Below are 14,975 nucleotides of genomic sequence, written 5' to 3'. Positions count from 1 at the left end.
GGACCGCTAAAACGCGGTGATAATTTCCCTTCTTTTTTTTTTTTTTCCCAAAATGCATTACTCCTGGGAGACACTTTGAGCAAAACTTGGTCTTCAACCTGAAACTCCAATGCACGTGTACGATGGTGTACATAACTCTTCTACCTTCTCTGGGCAGTGCGCATGCGATCTCGGATATAAACGATCTTCTCAGAGGTATCTTTAATAAACTCAAGACCCAAAAATACGCTCTATCCAACCTCTAACCAACAAACAGGATATCTACATGGTCAGCCATACAATGTCTTAAGTGGTACAATACCAATAATCTTCTGAAAACTATTGTTATAAGCAAACTCCGCGAGTGGCAAATAGTCATCCCAATTGCCCTTAAAGTCAAAAACACAAGCTCGAGACATATATTCCATAATCTATTTAACTCTCTTGGTCTGTCCATCTGTCTGAGGATGATAAACAGTGCTAAGACGTAACTCTGTACCCAAAACTTGTTGAAAGCTCTCCCAAAATCCTAACACAAAGCTCGAATCCCTATCCGATATGATGGATTACGGTATACCATATAGCTTCAAAAATCTCTGCAATATAAAGCCTCGCCAACTGTTCTGAAGTGAAATCAGTTTGAATAGGCAATAATGAGTTGATTTGGTCAATATATCAATAATGAACCAAATGGAATTGTGATTCCTATTTGAATTTGGAAATCCCTCAACAAAATACATAGAAATGCTCTCACATTTCCACTATAGTATAAGTAGTGGCTACAAAGAACTCGGCGGTCTCTGATGATCAATCTTGACCATCTGACATGTACTATATTTTAAGACAAAGATAGCTATGTCCTGTCTCATGCCTGCCCACCAAACTATCGTTTCATGTCTTGATACATCTTATCTCTACCTGGATGGATAAAAAACTTAGATTTGTGAACCTCTGTCATCACATGTTTCCTCAAATCATCAACAGAAGGTACTATTAAGCGTCCCTTATACCTCAAGCCTCTATCTACCCCAACAGAATAAAATGGAACATCTCCAGAAGCTAACTCTGTAACTCTACCAATACACTGCTGATCTGTAAGTTGTGCCTTAAGTACTTTGTGAATAATAGACGGTATAACTACCATACACGCCATAAAAGCATCGGTCAACTCATCAACCATCTTCAAAGCATCCCACTTCGTGGTGAATAATGCAGAAAGGCTAGCATAAGGTTGGCGACTTAATGCATCTGCCACCACATTCACTTTCCCTGGATGATACTGTATAGATAAATGATAGTCTTTCACAAATTCTAACCACCTGAGTTGTCTTATATTTAGCTCCCGCTGAGTGAATAAATACTGTAAGCTCTTGTGATAACTAAATGGTTTGAAAGACTCTCCCAACTGATAATGCCTCCAAATACGCAAGGCAAATACCACAACTAGTAACTCCAATCGTATGTTAGATAATTAAGCTCATGAGGCTTAAACTTACGAGACCCATACTAAACTGGTCGTTCTTCCTGTATCAAAACACAGCCAAGACCCAGCAAAGACTCATTTATGTAGATAAGATACTTTATCTCGCTCTATGGAGTAGTTAGAACAGGTGCAGAAGTCAACTTGCTCTTTATCTCATCAAAAACTTTTTGACAATGTTCAACCAACGGTACACCCTTCTTAGTCAGATGGGTGAGTGGTCTCGCTACTCCAAACGTTATCTGTGCATGGCGTTAGAGCCCTGACATCATGTAAAATGACGTAAATACCCTTTGACAAAAGTCAAAGAACTCCTTAACCCTAAATAATTATATAAAAGGACTAAAATATCCTTAAATATTTTTATAAATTTACAATTTTATATATATATAGATATAAATTGCTTCTTATATACTAGGGTTAAATGCAAAAAAATCCCCCTAAACTATTACCTTTTTGCAAATAACCCCCTTGAATTAAAAATTGCTCCTTGAACTATTTATTTGTTGTAATTAAGGACAAATCTATCACAAAAGACTATTTTACCCTTTTTATTAAAATTTTCATTTCTTATTAAATTATTTTTATTATCTTTTCTATTATGTAAATATTAATTATACTATTTACCTTAATTTTATTATTAGTATCCATTTATCATGAAAATGAAAAAAAAAATGATAAATAGATTTGTAACTACCATTTTCTAAATTGATTAACTTATTATTAAAACTTTATTATTTCTAATAAAATGTATTATAACCAATATAAACATTTTAATCGTAAAAAAATATGGAGTATCATCTTTTAATACAATATATTGATGAAAAATTAATAAAATACTTTTATATTCATTAAAAATAAAAAAATTTTACTATTTTTTTTTTATTAAATCATTAATTAAAAAATTAGGGGTAAATTTATGCAAATTTAATGAAAAATATATCGTCAAATTAGTATGAATTTTTTCATAATTTATTTAGATAAGAAAAAATTATTAAATATAATTCAATAAGAAAGGGTATCATGGTCATTTAATGAAATATAGTATAGTCTTTGGGGTATGTTGTAACAAAATGAAATAGTTTAAGGAGTTTTATGCATAAAATATAGTTTAAAGAGGTTATTTTCAAATTCAAACATAATTTCTTTTTTAATTTTTTATTTATTATTATTATTTTTTTTGAACTTTACCCTATATATGCATATGCATATGTGTGTGTGTTTATATATATATATATATATATATATATATATATGTATATATATCCCTCTCTTCTGCCTTTCCACCACTAGCGCCGCCAGCGACCCAAAGACCGACGTTAGTGATCCAAGCCCCAATTCATAAACACAGTTAACACCAACCTTGCCTCATTGGAGTTGCGTCAGACTCACCTTTACCTTCACCTTCACCTTCACTATCACCATCTAGCCCCAACACCCACATCTCTATGAAAATTCCTTTCCTTTATTGAAGTTTCAATTTTATTGTTTTTCAAAGTAGGGTTCTTAATCTCGTCTCTCTCACTTGACCTATCCTCATTTCACCAAAACTAGATAGAGAGAGAGAAATCGCCTTGATTCATTCACTACCATGACCAGAAAGCCGAAGCTAAAGAAGCACATGACGAAGGTAATAGCGGTGAAAATCGATGCCGCAGCCACCAACCCAGCCGGTGGCAAGGCCGGCCAGGTGGAGAGTTTCTACACATAGTGGATGATTATTAATCGGAGAAGAGAAGCATTATATACCATGAACAGAGAACCAAGTTCGCTATGGAACAAATAAATGGCACAGGAGACGAATCACATGAGTCACAGGTAGTGGCACTGACCCAATTGTTTGATTATTGTCTTCTATCTCTAAAATTGAAGAAATCAAGTTTCCAAATTTAAAATAGGGTAAAGTGTAAAAAATAATTATTGACTTTTTGCAACTAACCCTCTTGAACTAAAAATTGCCCCCCTAAACTATTTATTTGTTGCAATTAAGGACAAATTAATCACAAAAGACTATATTACCCTTTGTTATTAAATTTGTCATTTCTTATTAAATTATTTTTTCTTATATTTTCTCTTATTTAAATATTAATTATACCATTTACCTTAATTTTATAATTAATATCAATTGATTATAAAAATAGAAAAAAATAAATAAATTTGTAGCTATCATTTTCTAAAATGATTGACTTATTATATTCACTTTAAAAAAATTTAGTATAAAAAAATATATTCTTTTTCAAATAATATTCATGAAAAATTAATAAATTACGTAAATAAAAAATATCTTCTTTTTAATGCAATATATTCATGAAAACTAAGAAATTACTTAAATTGTTTCAAAATTTTCTATTTAAGATTATTATTTAAATAATCAATTTAAAAAATTAAAACCAAACTTATGCAAATTTAATGGAGAATATTTCATCAAATTAGTATGAATTTTTTTCATAATTTATTTTAACAAGAAAAATAAATCAAGTGTAATTCAATAAGAAAAGGTATTATGGTCATTTAATGAAAAATAGGTAAGACAATGGGGCATTTAGCAACTAGATGTGATAATTTATGGAGTTTTATGCGCAAAACATAGTTTAGGGGGGTTATTTGCAAATTTAAACATTGTTGAGGGGTTTTTTTTTGCACTTTACCCTTTAAAATATTATTGTCTTCAATACAATAACCCTAATAAAGATTTTGCATCACCTCTACAATCATACACACGCATATATATAAAGATTCATATACGAACAAACACATGGACAAGTATGTAATTCTTGTTCATTTTTAAATATGTTTGGAGTGGAATGCTTAGATTTTTTAAGATGTTTGGAGTGGAATGCTTAGATTTTGAAATATAATTATCAAATCTGTCCAGAATCACTCATGATTTACGCACTTCAAGATTACAACTGATTGATCACACAAAGAATAGTTAGAAGAAGAGTACTGTTATTTAGCCCGACTTAAAAAAACCGAGTTATAACCGACTCTATACTTAGATTGCCACGTATGCAAATATCATCGTTCTCAAGTTTTGTTTTCTCCACCGTCAGATCTTATAAAGGCGTCGGATTGGGGGTTTAAAAAACTACTTTGGTTACAAAACACGGTGGTCTTTTCATTAATCCAACCACCGATGATTCAGCAAGATCTGCCGAAGAACTCCCAACAATACTCAAATTCGTTTTCTGTTTGTACGATCCAAAACACACACATTCAATTTTCATCAAATTCATCTTCTGTTCGTGCCATTCCAAACACACATTCAATTTTCATCTTTTATCCATAGAATACCAAATACACACAAATTCATTTATCATAGAATCTCAAATAGACACTCACTCTTCCCAAAGCCGCAAGGCAGTACTCATTCATAACCACATAACAGGGACAAGAACATTCTTGTTTAAAAGCGCCCCCTCCCCCCCTCTTTATTTTTTTTTTAGCCCTTTTTTACTTTGTGGGTTGAGAAACATTATGATGTAATTATAGAGTCCCAATCACCATGCTAACACCTCCCCCAGATACAAATTTGTCATCCCGTAAAGTAGGTCTCTCTCTATATCCATGGTGAAATAGGTGTCGCCGGTGGTAGAGTAATAACGCTATGGTGATTTTTAAAAAAGGTGGCCCACCAGAGATGGAGGAATTGTGAAACTCTATTTTTTTTTCCTTATATATTAATATTAAATAAACGTGTTTGGGTGACCAATAGCATTCAGCCATATATTGAATCGGTTTTTTATCGGTACAAAAAAGTCGTCAAAAATATCATTTTCCTTAGAAGAATATATATATGTAATCATTTCAGCTTCCAATAAAGTACCTATAGATCAGTTCAGAACATGTGCTTAAAATCCACTTTAGTTCCTCCAAAATTTCAAAAATAAAAAATACATAAAATGAGAAAGAAGAAAAACAGTGAACTGACTTGCGAATTTTGTAGGTCTTCAAATTGGAAGTTCTAGATATGAGAGATAAGTGGGTAAGATGATGCTAGGGAGAGAAAAAAGAGTACGAGTAGGGGTGCAAAAAAAAAAACCGTGGAACTGTGTAACCGTAAGAACTGAATAGAATCGTGAGTTTCGGTTTGAGTTCTCACGGTTTCGGTTCCGGTCCCAGTTCTGGAATTAGGAACCATGGGTGTACGATTCCGGTTCCAGGCCCGTGGGAATGGGCAAGAACCGGAACCGTATATATATATATATATTATTAATTACATACTTAGTAGTTAGTTAGTTACAACCATCTACTAAAGTCCAAAGTAAGTTAAGTATATACTGGTGAGGCTACCACGTGGTCCACTAGTGTCCACAAAACAAACTCATTTAAACCTAAACCTAAACCTAAGTCTCAGACTCTCATCACCCTTTATCTAAACCTAAACCTAAGTTTCATCGCCCCCCTAATCTCAAGGCTTCCTCAATCCTCATCACCCCCCTAAACTCAAGAGTCAAGGCTTCCTCATCGCCCTTCGCCTTAGTCGATTCAATCTGATCGAGAAATGGATGGAAAATAAGGTTCACGAGAAGGTCTCATCACTGAGACCAATGCAGGACAACGATCCTCTATTCTTCAGTTCCTCTTTGATCTCTTCAGATTAAAGTTTGGAATCTTTTAGTACATCGAATTCAACAAAAACTAGTTTCTTGTAATACCCCTAATATTTAAAAGGATATAGTTGGAATTTAAATTAAATTTTTTTTGAATTTTGTTTTCATTTTTATTTAATTATTTGGATTTTGTGTTTTGTGTGAGTATTTGGCTATATGTTTCATCAACATTGTTTTTGTGTTAAATTAATTACTTATTTGTTGTAATTTAATTGGATGATTAATTGGTATTTTAAAGTAATTGATTATTTGTTTTAATTTAATTGATTGATTAATTGGTTTTAACTGACGTGTGTTGTATATGGCTTATATGATTTATAAATTAAGTTTAGGGTTTATGTGGTATAGCCGTCATATAATAAGTTATGGAAATTAGGATTAGGGTTTCAATGGAGCCTATATATATATATAAGTTGTAGGTCTGGCAAGGGTTTTAAAAAAAACAAACTATGTTCCCGTAACTAGAGAAAAAGAGAAACAGAGAGGCTGAGGGGTAAAACATGAAAGGAAAACTGGGGAAAGGCTTTCAGCAATGTAACTGAAGGTCGTATCAAGGAGGAAGGAATGGTTTACTGTGAGATTGAACTGGCGCAGTGATTAGAGGAATGAACAGTCTTGGAGAAGCTTTGAAACTTAGAGACGACGATGAAGATTTCAAACCGGAATCTTAAGGCAAGTTTCAATCTATTCCTCTCCTGTAAACTTATGTTCTGTGCATCTTATATAGACTCCAGGAACGTAATTAAACTTTTAAAAACGGACTTTATGCATGCTAGATGTTTTCTGTAATCTGTTCTGCGTTTTTTTAAAGTTTAAATTATTGTTGCATAAACTGTTCTGTTGTGAGTTTACTTTCTGTCGATTGATTTACACTGGAGTATGAGGGGTTCTAGGACTGTAAGAAACTTAAATAGAGTTCTAAAGATGCTACAAAGGTTTGGGGATAGGATGGGAAGCTTTGCCGGAAGCACAGAAGGCAACCGAACGAAGCAGAGATGAGTTTGGAGCAGAGGAGAAGGCTCAAAGTGAGAGAGAGAGGGCTCCAAATTGTGGGAGTTGTCTCCCCCTTCTTAGAGCCAGCTCCAAGGGGTTAGGGAGCTGGCTCTAGGTAGAATAGAGCCTGCTCTTTTATTTTAGAGCAGGCTCCCTTGGTTAAGACACGTTTGGATGCATTTTGGAACTGTTTGGGCACTGTTTGGGCTAAGTTTGAAATTCTAAATGGTTTTAGGGACTGGAATGAGAATTCTAAAAGTATTTTCAAGGGTTTTAAATTCCTCTAATTGTATATTTTGGTTCATAGGGCAAATGGAATAAACAGTGTAAAAATAAGTGACTTTGTACGCTGCTAACGGATAGGAAGGACTAGTGCGCTAAGTTTTGTTTTAAAAATTTAACGGACTATTGCATGGAATCTAAATATGATATTATGCTATATTAGAATTCATTATGAATAATTTATCCTAATATGCTAAGGGTTTTCACAGTGTGGGAGTTTTAAGTAATGACGCACATTGTTGGCGATTGTAAAGTATTTAGTTGTGTAAATTTAATTTAGCAACTTAGATGACTGGAGGATGGTTCTAAAATCTATGTTAGATACAGAATAAGGTCATATATTTATTAGACCTTATTTGTGCATAGGTTGGATTTTAATTAAGGAACTAACAAATTAGGTTCCATTAATTAAATGGAGATTGTTATTTTAATAGTTAAACTATTCTTTATGTTTCAGCAACTATTGGTTAGTACTGTGGATGTTTCTGAGTTATAGTTTGGCATTCTCAGCTTTATAATTGACTCTTACTATTGTTAATATTGTCAACTGCTGGACTGTACTATGGGTTAGTTGAAATTTAATTAAATGAATTAAATTGTCAATGACATCGATGGATACTGGATCTTAACTTGATGAATTATTAAACTTTGTCTCGTTAATTACATGGATGGATTCTGGATTGCAAGTTGATGAACTGTTTAAACTCTGTATATCAACTATTTAGATTACGTGGGTATGATTTGATGAACTGTTGAAAATGTTGCATCATTCAAGGATCATTTGCATTATATGTACAGGTATGGGACGGTGACATATCAGGGATGGATTAGATCAAAAAGCTAAGTTCTACCCCTTTATACATAAGGAATGGATTAACTAAAACAGTTAAATCCTACATGGATGCATGTCCTGTCAATTAAAACAGTTGAACGACATAATGGATATTTGTTTTATCTTTCTGCATTAGGAAGGAATTTATATATATATTTATGGTACCGTGATATGAGCTTGAGTCTCCTGATCACGGTTAGGGTGCGTATATCGCAAAGGTTGAGTAGCTGGATATAGCTAATGTTCCCTGGTAGGTCTAGGTACTTGGCCGCTGGAAAGCGTGTTTTATATGTCACCTTCTACCCAGACTAAACTATGTTATAGGCTAGTGAGCATCCTATAGTGTGTATTTATATATCTATGGACTATTATAGATATTGCCGAGTTATCTATGATGTATCTGCGTATCGGGTTTATGTACGGATTGTAATAGATTGGAACTTGCATGTGGGCCTGACCCACTCCTATTTTTCAGGTATTCGCCAGTTCCAGCTTAGAGTTTGATCGTGTTGATGCAGATACAGACACTCACTCTACCGGTTACATAGGATTTCCTTCCTATTATGGTTTTGGATTTTAATTCTGTAAATTTATCTAAAGATTTGTATTTAGGGGTCCACCAGGTGGATTCCCGAGTTGTACGGATTTAAATTATATTAAATTATTATTTAAGGTTTGAGGATTCATATTAGTATTATTTCTGTTTATTATTATTTAAATCTTACTTCAGTTTTATTCCTGCTTGTTTATATATTGATTGTTTGGTATCCCTCGGATCTGTGCTCGGACTTGATCACCCGTAGCTCTAGAAACGAGGGGTATCACATTTCTCTATTCCGAGGCCCAAACAAATCAAAACTAACATTTCATGTTATGATTATGATCTATTTGATGACTATCATGATAATCAGCAAAAACATGAAGAAAGTGACCAAGTCGAAATTGAGAGCTTTAAAAATTTACAACAATTTGAAGTCGGCAAAAAAAAAGCAAACAGTCGGTTCTCGTGGAACCAAACCAGAACCGAACCTTAAATACTGTTTGGTTTGGTTCCATACTTATAGGGTTTCGGTTCTAATTTTAAGGAACTGTTGTGAACGGTTCTGGTTCCAGTCGGAACCATAAGGAACCGAACCGTGTGCACTCTAAGTGTGAGAGTGCTTAATGAGGGCAAAATAGACATTTTAGGTTGTTGATATTTTAAAATAAAATATATTAAAAAATTAAGGATAACATTGTATTTTCGCACAGATTTAACGGTGGAAAAGTAAAATTGGACTTAAGTGATAATAATTTTTGAAAGATGTTTTAATATTATATTTGGTCAAACCTGAAGGATGTCCATGAAATTAACCCTATTTTTTGGCATCACAAGAAGCTTACATGCCAACACGAACTTGAATTTTGACTTTTAACTCTGGAAGGTGAAAAAAAATTACTAGTTATAACCCCCTTTGTGATAAATGAGATTGGAGTTAGTTGAGATATTTTTTTAAATTGTAAAATGCTTATTTTAATTGATAATCATGAAAAGTTTATAAAATTATAATTACTTTGGGTAACTAGTACATTAAAGGGTCTTTCAAAGCCATGGTTGATATATGAGTTAAAAATATAGATTTATTTATTTATAACCTGGCAAACATCCAACAGCCTAACGGCACTTACAAAGATGAGGCATAAACAACCATAACAATCCCACACAGGGATGAACAATAAATCCAAAAAAAACAACCCCAAGACAACTAACCCAACACCAAGCTAGCTCAAGATCGAAGTCTTGAGAACAGTTAAAGCTTTAGAAAGTGTTAAGAAGGCTGAACTGGCTATCCCTCTAGAAACGTAAATTAAGTATCAAAGCACTGAAGGACCCACAACGCAACAGAAGACGAACTTATAATATGAAAATCAAGGAACCACATAACCCAAGTCAATAACCTGGCGATGATATCAGGGGCAAAAACATAACCGATAGGCTGCATCACCCAGACAACACAAAACAAATAAACTATGGAAGCCTCCCTTGTGATATGAAACACAAAGACATAAAAAGGATTAGCATTAAACACAGGGCTCGAGGGTACACGTGTCCATTACCCACCAACACCCATAAGAAAAACTTTCACAATACACTTTTAAGACGTCAGCGAAGACACCACCATAAACGTGCCAAAAAAGGAGTGAAAAATCACCGCCATACACGTATCGTCATATCGTACGTGACCCTGGCCCACCCAACACCCAAAGAAAACTTCTAGAGAACGCTTCCAAGACATTATCCATGACGTTATACCTACCCCAGCCGAAAACCCTAATCCCGACCACGACGGCTGTGATACCCCTCGGATCCGAGACACGGGTTGATCAGGCCCAGGCCCAAACCCGATGGATATCAAACAATTAATATGTTAAAATGAACACGGAATACAAAGTGATTAAAGAAATAATATAATGAGCGGAAAGAAACTAAAATAAATCCTCAAATATAAATATTTAAATCTTGACAATCCAAACTCCATAAGTTTACAACTCGGGAATCCATCTCTAGTGGACCCCTAATAAAATCCCAAAATGCATGGAAGTAAAACTGAAGATAAAATCTAAATCTAATATCTGGAAAAAAGTCCTACGTTGTCGGTAGAATAGAAGTCTGTATCTGCTCTGCACGAACAAACTTTAACCCTGAAACTGACGAGTACCTGAAAAATATAAGGGTGGGTCAGGCCCACATACAAGTCCTGATCTACTACAATCCAAACAGGAATCCGATACGCAGATACATACTAGAAAGACTCAACAATATCTAGAGTAGTCCATATATGTATAAGTACACACTATAGGACGCTCACTAGTCCAAAAAGGTCTGTCTCAGCCTGAATAGAGATACCATGCAAATTGCACATACTGTGGTCATGTGTATCTAGACCTACCAGGGAACAACACCTCTGTCCAGCTATCCATCCTAGGCAATATACGCACCCTAACCATGGTCCTGAGACTCAAGCTCATACCATGGCACATATAATAAATATATAAAGTCCGTTCAAGGTGTGTCATTCAAAAAGTTTATTGACCTGACACATAGTTATAAGTAGACTTAACTTTTGTAGTTAATCCATCTTATTTCAAAATAGGTAGGACTTAGTGTTTAGAACTAATCCATCCCTAAAGTAGGTAGGTCTTAGTGTTTGAACTAAGCCATCCCTAATATGCCACCGTCCCATACCGGTGCATATACATCCAGATAAGTAGGACTTAACTTTTATAGTTAATCCAACTTATTTCAGAATAGGTAGGACTTGGTATTTATACTAATCCGTCCCTAGGATAGGTAGGTCTTAGTGTTTTGAACTAAGCCGTCCCTAGTATGTCACCGTCCCATACCGGTACATACAAACCTCCATACACACGTAGTTGACAAAATAGTATAAATATATATCAACTACACTCCATAATTTAGCATAAATATAGTCCAACATGTATATGGCCAATTAATGCATCCAAAATAAGATTTAGGAATAATCAACAACCATCCTCCAGTATATGCATTTGTATAAATTCATACATATATCAATATTAGGTATTCACTACAGAACCTACATATCATGCTCCAACAGTTTAAATAGCTAGACTAAGACATAACATTTAAATTATCCAAAACGGCCAATAAATTGATACAAATTAAACAAATTAAATATTAATTTAAATCCAACTAAGTATAGATAAATATAATTAATTTACCATACTTATAACACAGTAAAAATATAGAGTTATATATAATTGAATTATATACAAAACTTTGCCAAGTTCCAGTTATATAAACCTAGCAAAAACAGTGCAACGTATAGACATTATTTGAACTGTTCATTGCTCCTTCCCTTAAACCATTATTGTATTAAATATTTTCAACATTTATTTAAATCCCTAACATTTAATTACATCTCACAGTATCATTTAAACAGCCTTAGAAAGCACTGTACAGCCAAACAGCCCCTAAAACTCGTTTCTGGGCAATTCAAGAAAGAGCAGGCTCAATTAAAACATTGAGCCTGCTCCAAATTTAGGTTAGAGCCGGCTCCTTCAGCATTGAGCCGGCTCCATCTTCCTAATAGAGCCGGCTCCATCCTCTTTGAGCCGGCTCTAAGGTGATTTTAAAGCCTGCTCTTTCTCCGTTGCAGTCTACGTCCGTTCTGAGCTTCATCTTCTTCAACTCCGGTGATTACAGAGCCTCTGTGGTGTGTTCTAATTCTTATTCTAGGTCCAATCTTAGTACTAAATAAGTTTAAACCACTGAGTTCTGATCCTAACATGTGTAGGAACACAAGTTTTAAAGCCCCGTTTACAGAACCTCTGTTAGCAAATCCTAAGCAAGTTGCAACAAATTTAATTCAGATAAATTTGGTGCAATTAAATTCTGTTTTAAACACTTGTTCTGGAGTTCCAATTCAGTCCCAGATTAGTCAACAAACAATGATATACAATCAAAACTTAAATTGAAACACAAGTTGATTCACAGCGGCAGCAAGGTTACAAATTAATTTTCTTAAAGCAACCAAGAACAGATTAATACCATCAATTTAATTACTGATTAAACATGCATAATAGATATAATTAAGCCTTAGTTTAATCCCTGGAGTCTTCCTAAGCATGCACAGAACACAGACTAACGGGATAGAATATAACAGAACTTGCCTTGAGACTTTGGTTTAAAAACCCCCAACTGTTGTCTCTATCCTCTTTGGCTACCTTTGTTGTATCAAACAGCCTCTGCTGCTCCTAATTCAGTCCCGAATTCCTCCTTGAATCACTCAAGTTCACTATGTATTTCCTCTCAATCTTTCTCTCTGTTTTCTCTCTATCACACTGTATACGTGATTATGGTGAATATGATTTTTATTTGTAACCCTAAATCAACACATAAACAATATATATATAGACTCTACAGAAACCCTAAGTCCATACAGATATCACTCGGCCCATAGGTAATCCTAGGTTATAACAATGTCGGCTATGATAAAACCTAAAACCCTAAGTTACAATTAATGCATTTAAAACACATTAAACCAATTAACATAAATAAATAAATAAACAATTAAATTAAAACTAAAAATAAAACATTTAATTCAAATAAAATCAACTAATAACAATTAAATTAAACAATATCAGGTGGTTCAAATAAATTCAGATAAAATTAAATAATACACCAATTAATAAAAATACACACTTAAACAATTTAAAAATGTAATAAAATAATTAATAAAAATATGAGAATTATCCTTTTCAATTTAGGGTATTACAACGGCCAACACACCCATGAGTCGACAATCGCAGAACTGTACCCAACACGGCCGTCGGGCTCCTGGAGAAGGAGCAAAACAAGCCGATCCTGCCCCACACACAAAGCATCCAGAGTATCTATAAGCCATCCATGCACCAAACTCAAAAACATCCATAAGGACGAACTCCACAAAGACCCGATCTGATAGAACCATCCCCGGCTATAAACAATTTGGTTGTCGAAATCCTTTATCTGGAGCACACCATAGTGCCTACATAGCCCAACACACGCAAAACCCATGATAGAAAAGGAACAGAGCATATGAAAACCCAGTATAACAATAAAACAAACCCCCAACCCACAAGAACAAGAGAATATATTATTTCCACACACAAAGAAAAACAGATATGCATAAGCAAAGATATTAACCAAAGGTACAGTGCACCACCAAATCTTCCAAAATATAAGTAATTTACCAAGGGCTAGTCGAAATCGAGAAAAGCCACAGACAACAAACATGGTAATACACAAGATCGAAAGCACTAACACAAAAAAGAAAGCACAAAACACTAGACCACACCACAAGTGACCCTATGCCAGCCAAAGAGCTTGCGAATCGAACCACATACATTATCGGTGAAGAGCAAAACGTAAGCACAGAGAAGATCGCCACCGACTACCCCAATGGAGGCACAAGATCCAACACCCACAAAACCCAAGCAGATCAAAATCGAATCGCAGTTAATTCCCCCCAGGAAGCTAGATGGATGATCATGAAACCCTCAAAATGATAAACCCTAGTCCCAAATTGATCGAGAGAAACCCACCCAACACCAAAGGAACTAAGCAGAAAAGAAACTAGCACGAAAGCAATTGAAGGGACAAAAGATGAGGAGGGAAAGGAGGAAGAAAACGGCAGAAATCAACAGGTGGGAGAAGATCACTCGGACAAACAGAGACGCTCCTATAAATATAGATTTGTTCCGGTAAAAACTTAATCAGGTGAATTGAACTTGTGATTTTTACTTAGCAGTAAGAAAAGAAAAAAATTGTAAAATAACATTAAAATATCATATAAATTAACGTACCTACCCAATGGCATCAATGTGTTTGTTGTCATTGGCTTTCACTATGCATCGTTTTGATCTTGCAGAATATTCCTCGGACAATTATCCTGGCCAACTTTGTTAAAAGCGGTTTTAATCAATCATAGATGCAAAAAATTTTGTTAGTCTAATAAGAAAATAATAGAACATATGAAAAAGGTTAAGATACATTATGTTACTTAAATTAGGTTCATGTCTAGTTTGAGGAGGGAGCCTCCTAACTCCAAAAGTCTCTCGTTAGAAAAATGAGTACATTTTTTAATACTTTAGAAAGTTACTTACTACATTAAGAATTTAAGATTATATGTAAAATGACAATGATTCACCAAAAATTTGCAATTCATTGTAAACAAAATCAGGAAAAGCACAATATTAAAAAAAGAAAAAAAAGGAAAAAGCACTCTTTATGTCA

General features: G+C 34.3%; 1 protein-coding gene across 5 annotated transcripts; it reads right to left on the bottom strand.

Annotated features, from left to right (window-relative positions):
• Positions 1–10,611: 10,611 nt before the first annotated feature.
• On the bottom strand, positions 10,612–14,757 carry LOC132268751 (uncharacterized). Of its 5 annotated transcripts, none has more exons than XM_059769580.1 (3): positions 14,546–14,712; positions 13,491–13,728; positions 10,612–10,878 (listed from the first exon to the last, which is right to left on the bottom strand). In XM_059769580.1, the coding sequence occupies exons 1-3, from the start codon at positions 14,575–14,577 to the stop codon at positions 10,786–10,788; spliced, it is 363 nt and encodes a 120-aa protein (XP_059625563.1). In that variant the 5' UTR covers positions 14,578–14,712; the 3' UTR covers positions 10,612–10,785. The 5 variants fall into 5 exon arrangements, 3 of the variants coding, with proteins under 3 accessions (XP_059625563.1, XP_059625573.1, XP_059625554.1); XM_059769590.1 differs by lacking the exon at positions 14,546–14,712 and adding an exon at positions 14,087–14,432; XR_009469360.1 differs by lacking the exons at positions 13,491–13,728; positions 14,546–14,712 and adding an exon at positions 14,087–14,535.
• Between the last annotated feature and the right edge of the window lie 218 nt (positions 14,758–14,975).

This window comes from Cornus florida, unplaced genomic scaffold (assembly GCF_030987335.1).
Source record: "Cornus florida cultivar Cherokee Brave unplaced genomic scaffold, ASM3098733v1 CherokeeBrave_3.0.0_Hap2_Chr01, whole genome shotgun sequence".
NCBI classification, from domain to species: Eukaryota; Viridiplantae; Streptophyta; class Magnoliopsida; order Cornales; family Cornaceae; genus Cornus; species Cornus florida.
Note: the sequence above shows the minus strand (reverse complement) of the source record. Positions and strands in the feature narration are given on the sequence as shown.